Genomic DNA, 25,055 nt, shown 5'->3' on the forward strand with positions numbered 1-25,055 from the left:
GTTTTCTGGATATCCCTGAAAGATGGGAGGAGAATTGGAGCCATGAGAGTCAGGACCATTGAGGGCTGCATAAAAAGTACTATTTACCTCAGAATAGAGGTTATCCATGGTCCCACTTTATTTCAACTTTAGGACTGAGCAGAGAGAAGATTCAGAGATATTTCTGCAGAGAAGGAAAGTGAGCAAACAGCACAACCAGGAAATATAAACATACCTTCCCAGGTAAGCAAACCAGGAAGCTCAGAGTTCACAAACAAAGGAAGGTAGAGCGGGGTGGGGGGTGGGTGTTAGAGGGGGGATTCATGTGGAAGGAGGCAGGACACAAGATAAACATCCCTGAGATCATCTAGGGTATCCAGGATAGACAGGACACCGAGGGGAAGGAGACCTCCTTCCTCATGCTGTCTCTGCTCCAAACCCTAATGGAGAGGGAGAGAGAAGTCTGTCTAGGGCTTCAGGCAACTCATGACATCCTGTCAGACACTTGCAGCAGAAATGGAAAGCGGGGGGAGGCAGAGCCCCTTGGGACAAGGGAAGTCACAGTGCAGAAGACAGACAGCCACAGTTACTGGAGGAGCCGGACATAATTTGCAGGGAAAAGTCCAAAGTGGCCATGGCAACTTCCCCGCCACCAGCCCTCGTCCACCATCTCAATGTCAGTGATGATGTCATCTGGATCAAAGGAAATCTCATCACTTCCCTCTGGGGAGAAAATTAACAGGATATTAGGATGGTCAGGCAGGAATCCCTCCACCCCTGTGTCCCCTTTAAACCTCAGGAAGCGATATAGGCCTGATCTTGATGACAAGTCTGGGCCCTATCCTGACCCCAGAATCCATCCCCCTTCTCATGTATCAAGGGCCTCCAGGCACCAGACCTCTCAGGCCACTCCCAACCTACCTCCTTGGTAATCATACAGGGCTACAGCTGAGATCCCAGCCCCAGCCCCAGCAGGGCAGCCTGATGATCCTGCATAATGAGAAATATGAATATGGTCTCATCAACATGGAGAAGGAAAATAGACAGGTCCTTCTGTGTAATGGGGGAATTCTCCCTCTTCCTCTCCCCTACAGCTGACCAAATCCAGGAGCTGCCCCACCACTCACCAGCCAGAGTGGAGGAAAAAGAGGGATCCTCAGGCTCGAGCACATCTTCATAGTCGCCCTCTGGTTCCTCATCCAGCTCATGTCTGTCCATTACCCCAACATCCTCATAGTCATTCTCGGGTTCAGGCTCAGGCTCAGGCTCAGGCTCAGGCTCAGGCTCAGGCGCTTCTTCATACACTGGCTCTTCCTCCATCTGGAAGCCTTCTGGAGTCCTGGGGGGCAGAGCTGGGGGCTCCTCATTGTCCTGAGAAGAGACAGTGTGAAGCAGGGTGACTTCTGTTCACCAGGAGCTGCCTCTCCAAACTCTCCCAATGGAGGACTGCTAAGACCCCACCCATCCCCATGCTTCCATTCTACCCTCCATCCTTGCATCCTTCTAACAGCCTCTCCTAGGGAACACAATCTTTCATCCCTCTTCATTCATCAACCTCCCACACCCATCCATTCAAAACACCTACCAAAAGATGATAGAAGGGAAGCAGAAAGCAAGTCAGAATCCTTGGAAGACCAGGAAAACATTGAAGCAAAAGCAAAAGCAAAAAAAAAAAAAAGGTGAAAGATGACAGCTAGGATGACTAAATATCCTAGTCTTCCCAGGACTGGGTGATTTCCCAGAATATAACACTTTCAATGCTAAGACCAGGATAGTCCCAGACAAACCAGGATCGTTGATCATCCTGTACAGCCCACCTACTAGGACATGAGGAGATGGGGAAGGAGCAGAGAATCTTTGGGGCTCTGCTTACCTCTGGGGGATTCTGCCTTGGGGGCTGGGTAGGCACTTGTTGTTCCCTACTGGTTCTCACAGGCCCACACTCTGATGACAGACAGCTCCCTGCTGGAGGCCAGGCCTGTGAAGGATGAAGCAACATTCCAGTGAGCAAGAAACTTCCATCTTCTCTCTTGTACTGACCTGGAATACCCCTTCCTACCTCTGTCAGTTCAAATCATCCATTCCTCAAGTTGGGCTCCACCCTGAAATGACAGCTCCTTCCTCTTGTTGTTGCAGCAGTAATTGACTGCACTGGCTGGTGATCTATCTTCCGCTGTACTATGTAAATCTTGGTTTTTTTCAGCTAACATTCTCATATGTATATATGAAGCTTAATTACACCATCAGATTGAAATCTTCCTGAAGACAGGGATAGCAACTGTAGACTTTGCCTAACACAGGGGAGGCCTGTGCCTTATTTTCTACTAAGAATACAGACGCCTTAGGCTCTTGTCTGGGCAAGGAATCCTTGGTGTAGATCCCAAAGGGCCAAACACTTACCTCCGAGGAGGTTTTCTTGGGCAATGGGGCTGATACCACTGGCTCTTCCATAGTGGCCACTGGTGGCGGAGCCTCACGGTCCATCTTTACCAAGGCCTTTCTCTCCCGCCGCTGCCTGGCTGTCTGTTGTGCCTTCTCCTCTGCCTCCTGCTTCCTCTTTTCCTCAGCCATGGATTCAAATTTCGCCTTCAGCCCACGGGCACCACTGGAAGCTGCAGACACAGGCGAGAAAAATTTGGGTTGTCTTGGGTTGGAGGTAGGGGAATGAATGGGCAGTGGAATGAAGAAGAGGAACAAGTTAAATATCCCAAGAAGAGCGGGTAGAGAGGGGACTCATGGAAAGGGAGGTAAAGAGGTATCAATGAAGGAACAAGGGGATTATAGGAGGATAAGGTAACCCTGATGCCTAGATTTCCATACAGCCAGGACATGTGACCTCAGACTCTTGCTCTTTTGAAATCGTAAGACTTGTCCTCCTAACCTGCATCTTCCCTGTCCACATTTCTTAAATCTGTATGCCCTCTGGCCACCATCTACCCTCTATCCCCCATCCAAAGCTCCTTTCCCTATGTGTTCTTCCCAAATGGCTCCCTCCCTTCCTCCCTCTGTTCTCTGCTTACAGTTTCTTCACCAGCGTCACTCAGATATCCACTTAACCTAATTTTTTCTAGGAGAGGGAATCTGGGAATATGAGGGTAGGGGTCAAGTCTACCTCAGCTAATCTAGGTAGGTAAAGGCTTGGAATAGGTAGTCTAGGAAAAAAAAGAACGAGAAGGGAGAAGAGGTTGAAGAGCACAGAGAAAGGGAATTAAAACTCACCAGCCTCTATGGGTGTTGTCTTCTTATAAGCTGTGGTTGGGGCTTCCATTTCATTGAAACCAACAGCACTCTGCAGGTAAGAGAAGAGTATGTGTAGTGGTGGGGAGGGGCAAGGGAGTGGTAATAATCCAGAAGGCAGTATTGGTGATTGGGTCACTATAGGAGGTCTCCCTAACCTTTTGATGCTCAATAGTTAGACAGGGTATTCAAATAGTGTTGTTTTGTGGCAGAGAGAGGGGTAAAGAAGTTCTAGACTGGTGGGATTAGCTCTCCTTTTTAAAAGCTCAGTGTTCCTGGAATCTCACATCTCTAAGTCCAGTTGCCTGGAATGCAGGAGGGTCTCAGGCCAGTACATGAAAAGGTGTAGGGGAAGACTGAATGGAGTGGGAAGAAATTATTGATTGAGTTAATCAATGCCAAGCAATCAATGAAATTTCAAATACCTTTCTCTGGAGTTTTTCTGTCTCTCTCTGCCTCCCTCCACTCTCCTTAGTTAAAGCTCAGGCTTCTGGGTCTTCCCTGGTGGTCCATTGGGTCAGACTCCATGCTCCCAATGCAGGGGGCCCAGGTTCAATCCCTGGTTGGGGAACTAGATCCTGCACGCATGCCGCAACTAAGAGTCCATGTGCCACAACTAAGACCCGGCACAGCCAAAATAAATAAATATTAAAAAAAAAAAAAGGTCAGGCTTCAGAAGACATGCCCTTTAGATGCTGAGGGCAGTCAATGGGGAGAGCAGGACACCAGGAGGACAGCGCAGGGCACCTAGCTTTGCCCATCCTTTTCCCAGCTTTGCCTCTCACTCTTCTCCATGTACTTCAGGGAACCATGCTCAAGACAGTGGTGTTCTGGTGCTTTACCTTATCCACTCGGTCCTTTTGGATGCCATACTGACCACCAAAGCCTTTGGCATAATCTGCAGGATGGAAAGATCTGAGAGTCATAAGAGGAGTTAAAATGCTAGAAATGTACGGGAAGAGGAAGTGGGAGCAGTGAGAAGGAAGACCAGAAGACAGGAAAGAGGAAAAGAGAAAGATCAATAAGAAAGTGTGAAAATCAGAGGCTAGAGAGGCATGGGTGGGAAAAGATGAAAAAGGATGGGAAGAAAAACACTTGAGAGAGAATGGAGGGATGAGACATGGGAAGAGAGAAACAAAAAGAAAGAAGTGACAGAAAAGGGGAAAATATAAGGGAAGAAATAGGAAAAATTGAAGAGTGCCCCCCAGCCATCCCCTATGTGTCCCAGGGAAGAAGCCCTTCTCTCTGTGAAGCAGAGGGGACTCTAAGACTCACAGCCAAATCACCCTCTTGCCATCACCCGGCCTGTCCGTCTTCAACCCTTTCTCAGTGATCCTTTTTCTTTGGTCACCCTCCTCTGTCCTGCTGCTTAGCTTGCTGTTTTCCCCTCCACTCCTGTAGGTCTCCTCCCAGCTACCCCCATATATGTACACTTACTCTTCATCCCACCACTTCCTGCATACCTGCCCCTCACATTCTGGGTCCTCCATGTCAGCCTTCAGGGACAGAAGGAGGGCTCCATGTACCCTGTGACCTCCCTCCTCTCCAACCCCAACTTACCTCTTTGGGATTCGTGTTTCTCTGTCTCTCCCTTGTAGTCATATCCCAGAGCTGCCTTGTCCCGTTTGTCCTCCTCTATCCCATAACGGCCACCAAAACCACGAGAGTAATCTATGGTGGAAGGAGCAGTCGTGAGAGCTCACTCTCAGCCCATGGGGAAGTGCTGTGGAAGAGAAGAGTCAGGAGGGATGGGTGCAGGATGATAGGGCCCCAGGAAGAGAGCAGGGCTTGAATACTGGGAAATGAAAGAGAAATGTTGTTCTAAGCAACTTTTGTAAGCTTTAAACAATGTTCACTCTTTTCCTCTCCTCCCTTACTTCCATTCCAAGATGAGAAGATCATTTGAATTTTCTCCCTTCTTCAAGGAAGGAGAAAGTATAGAGAGTGTAAGGAGAGACTTCCAGAAAAAAAGAGAGATGCATATGAAATATATGTCTTTCCCTAATCCTATATAAACACTTAGCAAAGTCAGAAAGATAGAGCAATCTCTCTTTTTTTTCTTTTTTAAATAGTGAATCTCAAAAGAAAAGAAGAAAAAAATTCCTGGCTCCAGAAACAAACAGATGAATCAAAACAGTTGACATGATGGTAATTATGAGCTGACATAGAAAATACAAGCTGTTTTAAGTCCCAAATTTAGTGCCTAGGGATTAGGATCTAGGGTCTGGGGTTCTACTTTCTATAAGAACAGGTGGCTGGAGAGCAGGAAGTAAGTAAGGTTCTGCCCACTCCTATAAAAGAATTCTAGAAAATGTCTACTCACCTGTCCACGGAAATAGTGAGAGGAATTGTAGTTTTTTTAGCATTTGGAGAAGGAAATTTTACCTATGAGACTTGGAAACTCCACACCTACACCTGAAGGTGTGGGATACAAATACCCAGTTTCATGCTACTTATATTATACAGAAATTCTAAGCTGAGAAATTAATTGGATACTGATGTAGGAACATATATACCACAGAAAGAGTAAGCATCAGAAGGATGGCATGAATATGAGACAAAACGGACCCCAAGACAAAATGCATTATAAAAGATAAGAGAGACATAACTCAATGATAAGAGTTCAGTTTGTCATTCATCAGGAATATATATACTGGTATAAACCTATTATCAGAATCAAAACTCATGAAGCAAAGCAGAAAGAGAAATAGACAAATCTATGATCATAGTTGAAAATTTTAACACTCTTTTTTCATTATTAATAGAAAATTTAGACAAAAGAATCTAAAATTATAGAAGGCTCAAATAACATTATCAAGACCTAAGTGACATTTACAGAATATTGTACCCCCAAACTGCATAATACACATTTTTTTCCATGCACATATAACATTCTCCAAGATAGACCACATGCTTGACCTTATAAAAAGTTTCAATACATTTCAAAAGATTGGAACATGAGATAACATATCCTCTGATCACAACAGAATTAAATTAGAAGGTAATAACAATAAAATTAGAAAATTTCCCCAATACCTGGAAAATAAGCAACACACATCTAAATAACTCATGGGTCAGAGAAGAAATGAAAAGTAAAATTAGAAAATGTTTTGAACGGAATGAAAATTAAAATATGCATGACTGTGGAATGTAGCAGAAACAGTGTTTAGAGGGAAATATATAGTTTTAAGAGCACATACAGTAAACAAAGGTTTAAAATCAATTATCTAAGTTTCTACCTTAAGAAGCTACAGAAAGAACAAACTAAACCCACATTAAAATGAAAGAAAAAATAATGAAGATAAGAGCAGAGTTCAATAAAATTTTTAAAACAAGTAAACAATAGAGAAAATGAGCAAAGCCAAAAGATACTTCTTTGAAATTAATAAAAAATAATACTGATGAATCTCTAGCAAAAATAATTAAAAAGAGAAAAAACACAAAGTAACAATATCAGAAGTGAAAGTGAACATATCACTACAGATCTTACAGAGGTTAAAAAGAAAATAAGGGAATACTATAAATGAAGTTATGCCAATATATTTGAAAATATAGATAAAAATGGAAAAATTCCTTAAAAAGCACACTATACCATAACTGACTTAAGAAAAAATAAGAAGACTGAATAGACCTGTATGTATTTAAGAAATTGAATTCATAATAGAAAACAAAAATCATAAAGAAAACATGGTCTATTACTATTAAAACCCCTAGAACTCAGACAGAAATAAAGGCATAGTTTCTCTGATGGGAAACTTCTCAACCCAGGGCACATAAATCTCTCAAAAAACAAATATCCCTTTCCCCCACTGAAATAAATTTGCAAACAAAAATTACAAACCATCAAAAAAATAAATAACCATGAGGGAAAACAGATAAACTGAACAAAAGAATTAGCACCCTCAAGAACTGCAAATAATATAACAATGTGAAAGAAATTATAAAATGAATACTTTGAAAATAATTAAAGAGTTAAAGAAGGGTGAAAAACATAAGGAAAGCAATAGGGCATTATGGAAAAGGAATCAGCAGAATTTCAATAGAATCAACGGGAACTTGCACAAATGAAAACATGTGAAATAAAGTTAAAAAATTTAGTGGACAACTTAAACAATAATTAAATACAGCTGAAGGGAGAGTTACAGAACTTAACATAGATCCAAGGGAATTACCCAGAATACAACACAGGGAGATGAAGAGATGGAGATAGAGAAGAGAGATTAAAAGACATCAAGAACACAACTTATCAAAAAATTTTGGATGCAGTGAAAGCAGTGCATAAGGAAAAGCAATGCATATATTAGAAAAGAAAAAAGACCTAAAATCAACAATTTAAGTGTCCACCTTAGGAAACTGGAAAAAGAAGAACAAATTAAATACAAAGTAAGCATAAAAAAGAAATAAGAATTGGAGCAAAAAAAATCAATGGAATTAAAAACAAGAAGCCTATAGAGAAAATCAAGGAAACCTAAAGCTGATTCTTTGAAAAGATCAATAAAATAGATAAGCCTCTAGTCAGGCTAACAAAGAAAAAAAGAGAGAACATAAATTACTATAATATCAGAAATGAAAGAGGTTACATTACAACAGATTCCAAGGAAATTAAAAGGTAATAAAATAATACTATGAACCTTATGCCCACAAATTTGATGACCTAGATGAAATGGACCAGTTCCTTGAAAAGACACAACTGCCAAAACTTACACAAAAAGAAACAGATGACCTGAAAGGCCTATATCTACTAAAGAAATTGAATCAATAATTAATAATCTTCCGAAACAGGAAGCACCAGGCGCATATGGGTTCACTGGTGAATTCCACCAAATATTTAAGGAAGAAATTATACCAGTCCTCTGCACACTCTTTCAGAGGATAAAAGCACAGGGAATACTTCACAACTGTTCTATAAGGTCAGCATTACTCTAATACCCAAACCAGACAAAGACATTACAATAAAAGAAAACTAGAGACCAGTATTTCTCATGAACACAGATTCAAAAATACTCAACAACATATTAACAAATCGAATCCAACATGTATAAAAATAATTATCTACCATGACCAAGTGGGATTTATCCTAAGTATGCAATGCTGGTTCAACATTTGAAAATAAATTAGCATAATCCATCACATCAACAAGAAAAAAAGAAAAATCACATGATCATATCAATAGATGCAGAAAAAGCATTTGACAAAATCCAACACAATTCACAATAAAAATTCTTAGTAAACTAGAAATAGAGGGGAAATTTCTCAACTTGATAAAGACTATCCACAAAAACTATACAGCTAGTATCATATTTAATGGTGATAAACGTAAATCCTTCTCACTAAGATCAGGTACAAGGCAACTATGGCCTGTCTCATCACTCCTTTTCAACATTGTACTTGAAGTCTTTGCTAATGCAATAATGCAAGAAAAGAAGAAGTATGTAGACTAGAAAAGAAGATACACAACTGTCTTTGTTCACAGATGACATGACTGTCCATGTAGAAAATCCAGAAGAATTGACAAACTCCTGAAACTAATAAGCAATTATGGCAAGGTTGCAGGATACAAGATTAATATACAACAGTCAATTGCTTTCCTATATGCAAGCAACAAATAAGTGGATTTTGAAATTAAAAATACAATATCATTTACATTACTACCCCAACAAAGAAATGCTTAGGTATAAACTTAAAATATGTATAAGATCTATATGAGGAAAACTATGAAATTCTGATGAACAAAATCAAAGAAAACTAAGTAAATGGAGAGATATTCCATGCTCATGGATAGGATGTCTCAATGTTGTTAAGACGTCAGTTCTTCCCAACTTGATCCATAGACTCAGTGCAACCCCAATCAAAACCCCAGCAAGTTATTTTTTGGATCAACAGTTTCTAAAGTTTATATGAAGAAGCAAAAGACCCAGAATAGCCAACACAGTATTGAAGGAGAACAAAGTTAGAAGACTGACACTACCAGACTTTAAGACTTACTATGAAGCTAAAGTAATGAAGACAGTGTGGTAGAGGTGAAAAAATAGACAAATAAATCAGTGGAACAGAACAGAGAGTGCAGAAATAGACCTCCATAATTATAGTTAACTGATGCTTGCCAAAGGAGCAAAGGTAACACGATGAAGAGAAGATAGTCTTTTCAACAAATGGTGCTGGAACAAGTGGACATGCACAGATTAAAAAAACAATGAATCTAGATACATGCATTACAAAAATTCTCTTTTCACAAAAATTAAATCAAAATGGATCATAGACAAGTGGAACAAGTGGACATGCACAGATTAAAAAAACAATGAATCTAGATACATGCATTACAAAAATTCTCTTTTCACAAAAATTAAATCAATATGGATCATAGACCTAAATGTAAAATGCAAAACTATAAAACTCCTAGAATATAATATAGGAGAAAACCTAGATGACCTTAGGTATGGTGGTGCCTTTTTAGATACAACACCAAAGACACAACACATGACAGAAATAATTGACAAGCTGGATTTCACTAAAATTTTAAAAACTTTTGCTCTGTGAAAGACAATGTCAAGCAAATGAGAAGACAAGCCTTACACTGGGAGAAAATCTTTGCAAAAGACACATGTCATAAAGGACTGTTACCCTAAATATACAAAGAATTCTTAAAACTCAACAATAAGAAAACAAGCAACCCAACTTTTTAAATAGGTCAAATATATTTATATTAACAGATGCCTTGCCAAAGAAGATATACAGATAGCAAATAAGCATATGAAAAGATGCTCTACATCATATATCATCAGGGAAATGCAAATTAAAACAATAATATAACACTACACACCAATTAGAATGGCCAAAATCCAGACTACTCACAACAACAAATGCTGGTGAGGATGTGGAACAACAGGCAGGAACTGTCATACATTGTTGGTGGGAATGCAAAATGGTGCAGCCACTTTGAGTGACAGTTTGGCAGTTTCTTACAAAACTTAACATACTCTTACCATAGGATCCAGCAATTTCACTCCTTGGTATTTACCCAAAGGAGTTGAAAATGTAGGTCTACACAAAAACCTGCACACAGATGTTTATAGCAGCTTTATTCATAATCGCCCAAACTTGGAAACAACCACTATGTTCTTCAGTAGGTGAGCGTATAAATAAACTGGGGTACATCAAGACAATGGAATAATATTCAGCAAAAAAGAAATGAGTTATCAAGCTATGAAAAGACATGGAGGAAATTTAAATGCATATTACTAAGTGAAAGGAGCCAATCTGGAAAGGCTACATGGTATATGATTCCAACCATATAATATTCTGTAAAAGGCAAAACTATAGAGACAAAAAAAAAAAGCAGTGGTTGCTGAGGGATGAGGGAGATGAATAGGCAGAGCACAGAGGATTTTTAAGACACTGAAATTACTTTGTATGACAATATAATGATGGATATATGTCAGTATACTTTTGTCCAAACCCATAGAAAGCACAACACCAAGAGCGAACCCTAAAGTAAACTATGGACTTTGGCTGACTTTGATCTGTTAGTGTAGAATCATCCTTGGTAAAAAAAAAAAGAAAGAAAGAAAGAAAAAAGTACACACACACACACACACACCATTCTGGTCAGTGATGTTGATAATGGGGGAGGCTATGCAGGTATGGGTGCAGGACTGTACTTTCCTCTCAATTTTGTCATAAATCTAAAAAGCACTGAAAACATAAAGTCTTTTTTAAAAGAGAGAGAGAGATGGAGAAGAGAATAAAAAGTTCTAATATACATCTGAGTTCCAGAAGAAAGAATAAAAGAGAAGAGAGGAGAGACACTATCTAAAGAGAAAATGCCCGAGAACTTTTCATATTGAAATAAATGCTGGAGAGGGTGTGGAGAAAAGGGAACACTCTTGCACTGCTGGTGGGAATGTGAATTGGTACAGCCACTATGGAGAACAGTATGGAGGTTCCTTAAAAAACTACAAATAGAACTACCATATGACCCAGCAATCCCACTACTAGGCATATACCCTGAGAAAACCATAATTCAAAAAGAGACATGTACCAAAATGTTCATTGCAGCTCTATTCACAATAGCCCGGAGATGGAAACAACCCAAGTGTCCATCATTGGATGAATGGATAAAGAAGATGTGGCACATATATACAATGGAATATTACTCAGCCATAAAAAGAAATGAAACTGAGCTATTTGTAATGAGGTGGATAGACCTAGAGTCTGTCATACAGAGTGAAGTAAGTCAGAAAGAGAAAGACAAATACCGTATGCTAACACATATATATGGAATTTAAGAAAAAAAAATGTCATGAAGAACTTAGGGGTAAAACAGGAATAGAGACACAGACCTACTGGGGGTGGGCTTGGGGATATGGGGGGGTGCTGTGACGGGGCGGGGGAGTGGCATGGACGTGTATACACTGCCGGGCGTGGGGTGGATGGTTGGTTGGGGGTGGCCGCATGGCGCGGGGGGATCGGCTCGGTGCTTTGTGGCCGCCTGGAGGGGTGGGATGGGGAGGGTGGGAGGTGGGGAGACGCAGGGGGGAGGGGATGTGGGAACAGATGTATATGTATGATTGATTCACTTTGTTGTAAAGCAGAGACTAATAAAAAAATAAAAAAATAAAAATAAAAAGAAGAAAGTTAATTCTCAAGAGGAGCAATAAGTCTCATGTAGAATAATAAAAATAGATCCAACACCTAGATATAGCCTGATGATATTTCAGGATATCAGAAACAAAAAGAAAAATTTTCATGAGACAAAACAAAAACAGAGAGAAAAGACATGTTACGTACAAAGGAATTATGATTAGACTAACCCAAGAGAAATGCCAGAGATGATGGAATAGTATCTTCAACATGATGAAGGGAAAATAACAATGAAGAATGGAGCAAAATAAATTTTTTTTTCAGACAAAGCCTGGGAGTTCTCTCATATACTCTCACTGAAAGAATTATCAAAGGATATACTCTAGCAAGAAGGAATAGAAGAAGCAAGGAGGAAACAATGAAATATCATAAACAATGATGAGCTAGTAAACTGGTAAATATGTTGGTCAATTTAAATAAGCCTTCACCTAGTAATAATAATGATTAATTTTTGTGGGATTTAAAAACAAACACATGTAATCGATATACTAAACAATTGTTCAGTTGGTACAAAGACTATAGAATGTAGAAGAAATGTAATTAAATTATTCTTCATTTCCTTTGTTACTCAGGAAGAAATAGTGATTAATTTTAAACTTAAGCTGCAGATGCACATTAAAACTTAGGAATAACTTCCTAAAATAAAGGAGTATAATATCCTATTTTTGATCCATTAGAGGGGAAATGGGACTAAAGAAAACTTGACCAAGCTCATAGAAAGCAATATAGGAGAAAAAAAGAAGCAAGTACATGCTTGGATTTAAAAATAAAATAAAATAGCAGGGAACTGGGCCATGGAACTAAAGGGAGTCGATGATGGCTGTTGGGAGTTGAAGTCTGGGCAGTCAGGTTGTTATGGCTGAAGTGCAGGGTCCTTGCCTTTCTGAGATGTGTGTTTTTCCACTTCTCCTTTGTAATCAAAGCCAACAGCTGACTACAGAGAAAAGGAGAGAGAATCGATTAGAGTCAGAGATGAACATTTTCTCCCTCTCTCACTTACCCTTACACCTATAGCTCAGCCCAGGGGTTAGTGATAGGGGCTCAGAGCTGAGTGTGGGGATTCAATGTAGAAACAGACAGTACCCTGACAGGCTGGTGTAAAGGCAGTGTGCTACAAACCAGTGACCATGGGCCCTGGACACAGATAGCTCTAGATCCAAACCCCAACCCCACCTTTCCTATTTGTAGTTGTGTAACTTTAGGTATGTCCTTTAATATTACTGAGCCTCAGCCTCTTTTTTTTAGTTTTGTTTTTCTTTTGGCCACACGGAGGCATGTGGGATCTTAGTTTCCTGACCAGGGATGGAACCGGTGCCCCCCTGCAGTGGAAGTGCAGAGTCTTAACCACTGGACCGCCAGGGAAGTCCCCCTTGGGCCCTTTAAATATGAAATGAAAATAGGTATACCTGCCTTATTAACCTCAACTGTAAAATGATTCCAACTTATTGGGGATATTGTCAGGACTAAATGGGGCAAGATACATAAAGTGTGGGTACTCAGTAAATTAGTGTTTTTCTTCCTAAGTCTCATGACACTAAAATGAGATAATAGCTAGAAAACTGCCTTGTAAACTATAAAGCAGCACTGTGTACATGTAAGAGATATCATCCTATACTGACTGATTATACTGTGCCTCTTCTCTTTCCTTACACAACAGTGGAAACCCAGAGATGTAGATTTTGGTGGGATGAGAGGCAACCAGGAGAATCTGGATCCTAGCTACTTTGGGACTGGAAATACTGGAAAATATCTAACCTAGCTATGTCCCCATATGGCTCAGTAATAGGTCCCTAAGCAAGTCTAGATTTTGCATTTTAAAAGTTATTAGTATGGGACTTCCCTGGTGGTGCAGTGGTTAAGAATCCGCCTGCCAATGCGGGGGACACAGGTTTGAGCCCTGGTCCGGGAAGATCCCACATGCTGCGGAGCAACTAAGCCCGTGGGCCACAACTACTGAGCCTGTGCTCTAGAGCCCAAGAGCCACAACTACTGAGCCCTCGTGCCACAGCTACTGAAGCCCATGCACCTAGACCCCATGCTCTGCAACAAGAGAAGCCACTGCAATGAGAAGCCCGTGCACCACAACAAAGAGTAGGCCCCACTCGCCACAACTAGAGAAAGCCCGTGTGCAGCAACAAAGACCCAATGCAGCCAAAAATAAATAAGTAAAATAAATACATTTATTTAAAAAAAGTTATTAGTATGTATTGTTTCTTGATTTACAAGACACACTGATTGTTAAGGTAATTTGGTTTGTGGCTGGTGAGGCAGGAGTTGAAAGAAAGAACAGTGAAAGATTAGGCAAAGGCAGGAGGGGAGCCAAGAAGGAAGAGAAACTGCACCCTGATTAGAGAACATTACATGCTCCATATTCCATTACTGCTTTTAAAAATTATCCTCTGTGCTTTTACTTTACCTTACAGTATGTTTTGAACTTTTCTGGTTTTTTTACCCCTACAATTCAAATAACACTCTAACACTTAGCTTTAAGGATTCAGGCCTACTTATTAACAGCTGCAGGTTAAACAAACAAACAAACAAACAAAATCTCAGCTAGCTGTGAAGGAGATGTCTGCTCTGTGTGCTGCTGCAGGGCAGAGACACTACTCTGCCCCATAAAGAACGAGCTCAAAGAATCCGATCTACTAAGGTGTGAAAATGAGAACATGAATGAGTTATCAATTGTACTCTCTGGACCACTCTATAGTCTGTAATCATGCTGTCCTTTTTCTCTTTCTCTCTTTAAAACTATCACTACTTTTTTGTACGAAGGAGTCTTTAAAACACCTGGACTTCAAGGAGTTAGTACCAACTCCTGTGAAAAGTAACCTTCACCTTCTAAAAACATTGTAACCTTAATTAGTTGTTTTATTTGATTATTTGCTACCATTACAATAATACTTCAGCTGATATGTCTGTTTTCCTGAAAGGCATAAATATTTATAAGGCTTTCATATTAGACCAAAGGAGGAGCTTTGGAATTTCCTCTTCTCTCTTCATGCCTACAGGTATGATAAAACCAATGGCTTAACATAGCACAGGGAGATCTGCTCCGTGCTTTGTGACCACCTAGAGGGGTGGGATAGGGAGCGTGGGAGGGAGACGCAAGAGGGAGGGGATATGGGGATATATGTATACGTATAGCTGATTCACTTTGTTATAAAGCAGAAACTAACACACCACTGTAAAGCAATTATACCCCAATAAAGATGTTTTAAAAATAAATAAATAAAATAAAATGCAGGGGGGAAAACAATAAAACAATGGCTTAGGGATTCCTTATTCAGAGTTTGGGAGTCTTTGTCTCTTTTAAATGAACACCTTTCAGGTCAGCATGTGGCCTCCAACAGCAGCACCAAAGAACTTGCTGAGGGAGGTGTGGGAGCCATCCTCATAATGGACTCTCCGTGAGGTCACTGCCCCATCTTTCCACAGGAGAAGCACAGACCTACATTCAAGGTGATTGTCCCACATGATCTGAGTTGGGTGGCACAGGGAGAGAGTTGTCACTTACCTTGTCTGCCCTGTCCTTCTCAACTCCGTATTTGCCCCCAAAGCCTCTGGCAGCATCAGTCTGAGAAGAGTGCTTCTCCACCTCAGCAACATACTCATGGCCCACAGCACTCTGAGAAAAATCAAGATCGGAATGAGTGAGAAGATAAAAATGACCATGAAAAAATAAAATGATCAGAGATAGGATGAGATGTAAGAACACAAGAAATTCCACTCTAGGTCACACTGATAATCTCTGACGGAGTGCCAAGGAATGTGTGATGGGAGAGCAAGATGACTTTTTCTGGAACCTTGCACATCCTCTTCTTTAATACCACTAGGAACCCATCATTTAGGAAACTCCCATAGGATGGGTTGGGAACCAGAAGGATAGAGACTACATAGACAGGGCAGTGTGTAAACCACTGCTTAAAAAGAGGGTGAAACAAGGGCTTTGTGCATCAAAATAGAAATGAGGGTAGTTACTGGGGAGACACATAAGGGGACTGACTAGATGCCATAGCCCGGATTGAATATTTAACACAGCCAGGTGCTTTTGTTCTGGATCTTTGTTCCTACACAACCATCAAAGTTCAGAAGTGCAGCCTGGGCCCTGATATTAACAGTGATTGACTCTTTATACCAAAGGGGGCTGGTAGACAACACCGTGAGTAGTCCAAGATGGCATATAATTTAACTGTTTTTTATTCCCCTCCACTCTTTTCTCCATCTACCATTTTCTACTTGGTTTTGAAAGGTATGTCTCTTTTAATATTTGGATATGGATGCTTTAAAAATCTTGGAATTGAATAATACTTCAAACCAAATAGTGATACCTTGCAGAGTCTCAACTAAGAAGAAATTAGAAAGTTTCTTCTTCCTCCTGTATTTCCGATTCCATGCTGGGATAACTATTAATACAGAGATGGATGTGAAGCACTGCCCTATATGAGCTCCTGGGAGCTCATTTTGTAGTGTTTTTGGGTCTGTGTAGGTCAACTTTGTTTGCTGAATTCAGGAATGAATGACTGCTTATCTATTTTAATCTTTCCTAGGAATTCTGTGGGAGAATACAATGCCTACTTTGCACTTTACACAATGACAAAAGGGTGAACTAACTGCTTTCATTAAATTGCTTTTTCTCCTTGGAGATTAAATCTTTTTTCTTACAGGAATATATCTCTATCTTTTTTAAAAATAAATTTATTTATTTTTGGCTGCACTGGGTCTTCGTTGCTGCGTACGGGCTTTCTCTAGTTGTGTCGAACAGGAGCTACCCTTTGTTGTGGTGCGCGGGCTTCTCATTGCACTGGCTTCTCTTGTTGCAGAGCATGGGCTCTAGATGCGCGGGCTTCAGTAGTTGTGGCACGCGGGCTCAGTAGTTGTGGCTCTTGGGCTTAGTTGCTCCGCAGCATGTGGGATCTTCCCCGACCAGGATCGAACCCGGGTCCCCTGCATTGGCAGGTGGATTCTTAACCACTGCACCACCAGGGAAGTCCTATATTTTTATCTTTGAGGTTAGAAAAGTCAATGGAAAAATACAATTCAACATACAGGCTTTCTTTTTATCATATTTTCCTAGTATCTAATGGATAAAGGAAAAATAATAATATATTTGAGGACATCTAATAGATAAATTCACATAAATATTTTTCACATCTATGTGCAAATCATATTAAGTGATGTATAAAATATGTACAAAAAGAACACTAAATATACAGTAAAGAAAACAGTAAGAGACACATCCATTTAAAAGCAGTAAATGATTTTGAAACATATTTTCCCCTTCTCTATGTGTGTCTCCTTAGTCTAGCAGTTACAGTGTGGCTGGGTCTACACTAGCCCAGCCCTTCTAAATTCTTGGCTCCCATTTTCTGTCATCTATATCTATATCTATCTATCTATATATCTATATCTATATATATATTTTCTGTGGTAGGCGGGCCTCTCACTGTTCTGGCCTCTCCCTTTGCGGAGCATAGGCTCCGGACGCGCAGGCTCAGCGGCCATGGCTCACGGACCCAGCTGCTCCGCGGCATGTGGGACCTTCCCGGACCAGGGCACGAACCCGTGTCCCCTGCATCGGCAGGCGGACTCTCAACCACTGTGCCACCAGGGAAGCCCACGTCATCTATATTTTATGTGTTGAAATCAGGGGGACAATGACACATATAATATGTGGACATTCTCTTTTAAAACCTACATGAATATTTTACTTTTAAATAAGTTTTAAACCATAAAACCAACAAATGAATCAATTCATTTGTTTATTTTTTTAAAGCAAATATCCCCCTTTCAACTCACCTTGTCCATTCGGTCTCTTTCCACCCCAAACTGACCTCCGTAGCCATGGGATGCTTTGGGCCCTGATTCCATCTCCTTCTTCTTGAGAACATCATGCTCCTCTGACACTTTGTTCCTCAGCTGGTGAATGCTGGAAGTAACCACATCACAGAGACTCGTCTAGCACAGAGATGTCAACGAACCCTCCTTTGCAGAAAAATTGAAATCTTGCAGTGTGTTCTGTTCATTTTTAGCAATAGCCCCAAAGTATACCTGTGCTGAGTCTGGGAGTATGAGGTAGGTGTGGTCTGCATATATAGCCTGATATAAACTCTCCATAAGCCAATAGTATTTCCTCTAGTCTGTTATTTTGCTCACTAAATAACCTTCTGATATTTAGTCTCATGTTCCTAAATATTAGAGAACAGTGTCACCTATATTCTAGCAACTGAGAAGTTATTTTCCTCTCTGAATGGATTTGTTGTTTAACAGTTCAGTACTCTACCTCAAGAAGCACAAAGATATTCATATACCCTTTACCCACACATTCTATTCCTAGAAGTCTACCCCAAGGAAATAGTTTTAAATATGGCAAAGCTTAATGTCTAATGATATTCACTGAAACATTGTATTTAATAGCAAGAACCAAGGAACAATTTATATGGAAAAAATGGGGAACAGTTAAGTAAATTGCAGTATTACTTTTCAATGGCACATGAGGAAGTCATTAAAAACGATGATTATAAAAAATGCAGCATTGGGAAATTTATCTATACTTTAAGTATTTTGTGTCTCTTCTTGTCAAAAATGAATGCCCTTCACACTGCCCCTATATCTGCTAATTCCTGAGAGAACTAAAAACTAAAAAAGGCTCACTAATAAAATTCACTCTCATCACTAACTGTTGCAAAACTTTAAGGCTCAAATAACCTTGATTTGGGACACTTCTGTCCTTAAGAGAATGTAACACCAAAAGGAGGCATTCTCTTTCTTACTTCACTTTCATCTCTACCATGTGGGTAGAGAATACCTCTGTGTATTTGTTTGGGCTGAGGATAAGAAGTGACAGCTCAGCACCAGCACCAACACCAGCACCAATAAGTGACAATCAGGACTGATACTTGGACACATATAAGGACCACTGGGGATTCTTAGAAACATTTGGGCAAGAGAACCCTAAATAAAAAATTTGACTTCCTGTAGCAAGAAATGGAGGTTTAAGAAACTGACATATAGTGATGTTCCTGGGACTTCACTAGCTCAGAAAAACCAGATATATTGGTTACAGGTAGAATGGCCATCTCACAGCAGAAAGTCTCCTCTTTCATGGACTAATAGATCCATCTTGTGGCCTTGTAGTATAAGCCCAACAGAGGTCTTTTTAAAAAGCCTTCTCAGCTTTAGTCAAAGTTAATTTTAGAAAACTGACTTTGAGCCAGATGAAATTAAGCTAACAGCTGGAAGAACCCTCTGTTCCTGTGCCTGCTCTAAACCCTCTGGCAGCAGTGAAGGCAGAGATCCTGTGTTGCTATTTCGACAGCATCAACACTTTAGAACTGTCAGTGTCAGAAAAGTTATTGGTTCCAAGAACAGGTAAATGACCAATATTTCCCAACCAAAGTGTTCAGATGAAGAATGAAGAAAATGGGACTAAACATTACTTTCAAATAGGAAAAATTAGCAAAGTTTTAATAAATCCAATTACTTTTACATGGATCATAACTGTATTATAGTTGAAACAAGTTTTTTAAAGGGATTAGAAAATGAGATTCAGGAATATCCACTTAATAGATGACAATGAGGTTAGTCAGAGAATCATAACAATAGATAATATAATTTGAATGAAAATGTTGGGGCCAACGAAGACCAACTTCTTACCAAATTCTTCAGAATATAGCTGAAGGCACTATAAATGTGTTAGTTATATTATTCCTTTATTAAATAAATATTAAACTTTTTTGAGTGTGAGGCACCATTAGGCTCTGACAATACAAAGATAATTAATGTATGAAAATAGTGATCAGGTGGAAATACAGAAAGGAAAAATAATTGTAATTCAATGTCCTAATTGGCATACCTAAGAAACTTTTAACACATTAACTCTCAGATGCCTATTTTAAGGCTTAAAATACCTTGTAATTGATGAAGCAATACAGTTTATAGAAACCAAGTGACACCCAGGACCTCAAAGATGAGCTAAGAGAAAGAACAGATTTTTTTGGTTTTATTACAAAAGTAAAAGCACAAAAGTGAGTGACAGACTGTAAGATTTTATTCACAGACAGTATGATCATAGCTGTAGAAAATCCTAAAGAATCTACATAAATGCGCTACTAGAACTATTAGGTACATTTAGCAAGGTCCCAGGAGACAAGATCACTATTAAAAGCAATTTTATTTCTACATACTAGTCACAGACATTTGGAAATTTAAAGTTAAAAATAAATACCACTTACTATCACATGAAATAACATGAAATATTTTAGCATAACTTATTAATAAAATATGTGCAAGATGTGACCACTGAAAAACATTTCTGAAAAAATTAAAGAAGACCTAAATAAATGGAGACATACCTCATGTTCATGGATTGGAAAACTCAAGATTATTAAGATGTGAGTTCTCTCTAAAATGATCTATAGATTCAGTGCAATCCCATTCAAAACACCAACAGGCATTTTTGCAGGAATTGACTAGCTAATTCTGAAATGTATGTGGAAATGTAAAGTCCTAGGATGGTAAAAAGTGGTTTGTTTTTTCAAAGGAGAGCAAAGGAGAAGGACTACCTGATTTAATGACTGCAATAAAAAGTGCAGTACAATAAAGCTACAACAACCAGTGCAGTATGGTGTGGGTCAGAGCAGACATATAAATCAATAAAAGAGTCTAGAAATAGACCCTCATGTATATGGTCAAAGATGCCAGGTAAGTCAGTGGGGAAAGATTAGTCTTTTAACGATATTGGAATAATGAGATATCCTTATGGAAATAAAATGAACCTCAATCTTTGCCTCACACTGTACGCAAAAGCAAATTTGAAATAGATCACAGACTTAACTGTAAAAGCTAAAACTATAAATCTTTTAGAACAAAACATAGGAAAAATCTTCACAGTTTGAGGTAGGCAAAAATTTCTTAGACATATAAAGCTCTAACCATAAAAAATTTTGATAAATTAGACTTCATCAGAATTAATATCTTCTGATCTTCAATAGAAGCCATTAATAAAATGAAAAAGCAAGTTACAGTCTGGAAGAAAATATTTGTACAACACATATGTCACAAAAGACTTTTATCCAGAATATATAAAGAACTCTTAAAACTCAATAAGAATACAAAGACCCCACTTTAAAAGTGAGGAAGAGATTTGAATAAACACTTCAAAATGAAGATAAATGAAGATATATGAACGGCACAAGAAAAGATGCTCAATAAAATTAGTCAGCAGAAAGATACAAATTGAAATCCCCACACACTTACAAAAATAATTAAAATTAAAAATATTAACAATAACAAGTATAGACAAAGATGTGGAGCAATTGAAACCCATACATTATTTGTAGGAGTGAAAAAACATTTCTTTCAGAAAACAGATTACTGGTCTCTTAAAAAGTTAAAACACTTTTTATATGATTCAGGAATTCTACTACTTTTAGGTATTTCCCAAGAGAAGTAAAAATATATGTTAAGAAAAAGATTTGGATCAAAATGTTCATGACAGCTTTATTTGTAATAGTCCCAAATTGTCAACAACCCAAATGTCCATCAACAGGCTAATAAACCAAACTCTGGTTTATCTGTACAATGCAAAATTACTTGACATTAAAAAGGAACAAAAGACTGATATACACAAGACCATGAATAGATCTCAAAAATATTACGCTTAGTGAAAGAAGACAGACACAAAAGAATACCTTCTATATTATTCCACGTCCATGAAATTCTAGGATAGGCAAAACTAATCTGTAGTGACAAGAAGCAGATCAGTGTTTACATCCAGCCAGGGGTGGGGAGGGGTATATCGACTGTAAAGAGGCACATGGGCACAAGTGAGCAAAAGTGGGGAGAAGAAGATGGAGAAAATGCAAGAGCCCTTGAAAACCTGGCAGCTCCTGGAAACACTAGGCTACTTGGAGCCACCTGGCCCAGGACTTCTCTACACAATAGATGAAGGATGGATAGGATCATTTGAACTATTCACCAAATTACCAAACCATTCCCCAAACTAAATATATTTTAGGCAGACTTAAAAAAGAAAGATCATGGTGTGGGGGATGGTAGTGAGATTAATGAGAACCACAATCACTTCCTTTTCCTGCTTTGAGTCATCTGAGCTCTGCAGCTACTGTTCTCCTGTTCAACTTCCCCTCCTTTCCAAGGACTTTAGTGATTCCCATCTGACCTTAAAGGTTGTCCTAGCCCACACTAGCCAGAAAGAATCCCAGAGTATTGGAGGCTTACTACTGGAAGGTCCTCTAGAGGTCTTTTTGATCCCAATGGCAAGACTGGGAATCAGAGAGGGAAGTGACCTGTCCAGGATCACCTAGTTATTTACTAGCAGAGATTGAGCTTTTATACCTCAGTAGCCTGGGTAAACGGGAGGGGAGTGGGTTTTTGTGTAAATGTCTCCACAATTTATTCTATCAGATATAGATTCAGTTAGGCTAATAAGGAAACACCCAGGGTCACCACATTTTACAACTCCAGGGGTCACCAGTCAGAGTAATATATATACTGGACTGTGTAACACAACAGTTCAGGTAAACCCCACTTAGGAAGAAGCAAGATTGCCATCTGTTTACATGTTTATTTTTAGGTTTTTAGGAAGAAAATCTGATTCAAGTAATCTATATTAACAGGAAAGAGAAATAACATTATTGAGCTGCTAAGTGGTGCTAAGTACTGCACTAGATTTTGCTATATGCTAGTTCATTGAATTCTAACCATACACCTGCCAGGTAGCTATTATTATTCCCATTTGATAAATAAATAAGCTGAGTTTCAGAGAGGCTATATGTCTAACTCACATTGCTATTAATGGTAGAGCTGTGAATTGAACCTGAATCTATCTGATATCCAAACTCCAGCTCTTTCCATAAGATCACGGCAGGGATTTAGGAGTCTTCTTTAAAATGTTCTACTCCTACTCTGCATAAGACAGGCACTGGGAGGGGAAAGGTACAAGGAGAGTTTGTATGCTTATCTTAACAGTTCTCAGGATACTAGGACTGAGCGGCCTTTTCTCAGAAAAGGAAAGATGTCTTAATTTGGGTAGGATTGATGAGCCTACAGAGGAGCATCAGAGAAGCTTCCTGCATGACCCAATTCCATGTTTTTGCTTTCCAACTGCTTCCAGAATTGCCTACTTTCTTTAAATATGATATTCATTACAGTTACTTGAAATAAATCATTTATGTCTGATTAAACAACACTGTGGAGTACTGAATATTATCAAATTGTATAAACATGTGTCAGGTTTTCATAGTGTGTTTCTTGTGCAATGTGATAATCCACTGACACTTTTTAAAATCTAGAAGAAAATGAGGTAAAAACACTGCTGTTTGTGGGGGAGGGGAGTTAAAATGGAGCTTAAAAAAGATTAATTTTGCCAATTTATTTACTTTTTAATTTTGCTCCTGTTATACTGCTTATTGCGTCTATTGGACATTCTGACACTATCCAAAGCAAACAGCCCTGGTTAGATGATCCCAAATAATCCATGGATTATTAACGAAGAGAGAATCTCTCAATCCTAATACACAATATATCCCACAGAAACCCCTGGATTTGTCTGTGAGTAACTTCCTTCTCTGTTATGGTATCAGAGTTTATTGTTTGTTTTGCTTTTTTTTTCTGGTAAAATATTGGGTTATAATCTTTAAGATCCCTATACATCAATAGGTTTTCCAAGTGTCATATTTCTTCATATTACCATTCATTGCTTCCTACTTCTATTAGTAGCCAAACACAAATTTTTATTTTAAAAGTCAATTAGACCAGGTATGGGACCTGATATTGTCCTCGTTTTTATAGCATTTATTCTGAGTTCTTTACCTTGACATTTTACTGAATCCTCCTTGGCCCATCAGAAGTCACCCTACAATCCAGACACACATTTACATTTATGTGAATAGATAGATAGTAAATGATACAAGCTCAGCACTTCCCTCTCTGAATTCCTCATGCCTTACTGACGGAAGAGAACAGTTATAATAATAGGCACAGTTGGGGAAATATCAGAGTGGTTAGAAATAAAAGACAGATAATAGGGTTGGGGGGATAAGAGGAGAGACATGAAACAAATACACAATGACACCCAAAGGGACACATGGGGACAGACTGAAGGAAAAGCAAAGACACACAGACAGGAATTTCCTTCTTTCCTTCCCCCCTCACCTTCTCCTGAGTCTCCAAGTTTTCCTTGGGCTCTTCCCATACCTCTTTCCCTCCTCCCAGTCCTTTTGGTACCTACTTGATGTGCTCTGTGCGTCCAGAGCCCTCGATGGTCTTGGCTCCCCACCGTTGTTCCTTCTCAGAGATGTCATTCTACAAAAGAAAACACTCAGCAATAAGTGATGGCAAGAAATGTGCCAGGCTGAGAGAGGCCACATAGCTGACACACATGCCCCCCACGTCCCCTGCATCAGCTGCTTCCGGCACTCAGACACTTTACTCAGACTCCTCTCTGTGCTTATCCCACCCAGGCCTCCTGTTAAAATTAAGCTGGTGAGCTCTGAAACCTCCCTTTCTACTCTGCATCCCTCAAACTTTCTCCTTTAGGTCTCCTACAACTTCCGAATTCCCCCAAATTATACATGTCCAGCTCAAATCCTGGCTCACAGACCAAAGGACACCCAGTTAACCTGTTCCCTCAGCATAGCCTGCCATAGCCTGTCAATCACAATGTCAAACTCCTCCGCACCTGTCTCCTTCCATCCTCAGCACAGGCTATCATGCAGGCCCCACTCATGACAGCAAACTGTCCTGCCAGGCAGTCCCACCATGAGGGCTATCCCAGTCCCAGACTTTTTCTAAGCCCCCTCAAGGGTTACAGAGTGGCCCACATGCATGCCCACTGCCCTTTATTGTCCAAGGAAAGCTATTTCCACACTCACCACAAAGTCAGGGTCTGTGTCCCAATCATCACCCTGGGTCTCCACGGAAACAGATACATCATGACCTACTACAGACTTCCACATCTGAGGGTGACAGAAAATGGGAATGATTAGGTGAAAAAATCAAGAAGAGGGAAAACAAGAACGCTGAAGTCAATGATATAGCAGCCAAAGTTTCATGCTATTTTTTTCTTAGAAGAAAATAGAATCTGAGGCAAAGCAGATGGAAGTTTTAGGAAAGCACTTTTTCTCAGTTAGAGGAAGGGGGATGTGGATTTATTTAAGACAAACTAATGTGGCCTGGGCTCA

The 25,055-nt window shown here is 39.6% G+C and overlaps 1 protein-coding gene across 2 annotated transcripts; it reads right to left on the bottom strand.

Moving 5' to 3' along the window:
- Window positions 1–565: 565 nt before the first annotated feature.
- On the bottom strand, window positions 566–24,830 carry HCLS1 (hematopoietic cell-specific Lyn substrate 1). 2 transcript variants are annotated; one of them, XM_060099919.1, is made up of 13 exons: window positions 24,747–24,830; window positions 24,104–24,177; window positions 17,653–17,782; window positions 15,371–15,481; window positions 12,736–12,790; window positions 4,777–4,887; window positions 4,059–4,114; window positions 3,199–3,268; window positions 2,380–2,591; window positions 1,853–1,957; window positions 1,107–1,350; window positions 901–969; window positions 566–702 (listed from the first exon to the last, which is right to left on the bottom strand). In XM_060099919.1, exons 1-13 carry the CDS (start codon window positions 24,828–24,830, stop codon window positions 566–568), a joined length of 1,458 nt encoding a protein of 485 aa, XP_059955902.1. The 2 variants fall into 2 exon arrangements, with proteins under 2 accessions (XP_059955902.1, XP_059955903.1); XM_060099920.1 differs by lacking the exon at window positions 4,777–4,887.
- Between the last annotated feature and the right edge of the window lie 225 nt (window positions 24,831–25,055).

The sequence above is a fragment of the Mesoplodon densirostris genome, chromosome 5 (genome assembly GCF_025265405.1).
Source record: "Mesoplodon densirostris isolate mMesDen1 chromosome 5, mMesDen1 primary haplotype, whole genome shotgun sequence".
NCBI classification, from domain to species: Eukaryota; Metazoa; Chordata; class Mammalia; order Artiodactyla; family Ziphiidae; genus Mesoplodon; species Mesoplodon densirostris.

Excerpts from the sequence above, each read along its gene's own strand:
- HCLS1 (XM_060099919.1), bottom strand. The coding sequence starts at position 24,830 with ATGTGGAAGTCTGTAGTAGGTCATGATGTATCTGTTTCCGTGGAGACC. Across the intron at positions 1,351-1,852 it reads CAAGGCAGAATCCCCCAGAG|GACAATGAGGAGCCCCCAGC; the intron begins GTAAGCAGAGCC and ends GTCTCTTCTCAG. Across the intron at positions 703-900 it reads CCTGTATGATTACCAAGGAG|AGGGAAGTGATGAGATTTCC; the intron begins GTAGGTTGGGAG and ends TTTTCTCCCCAG.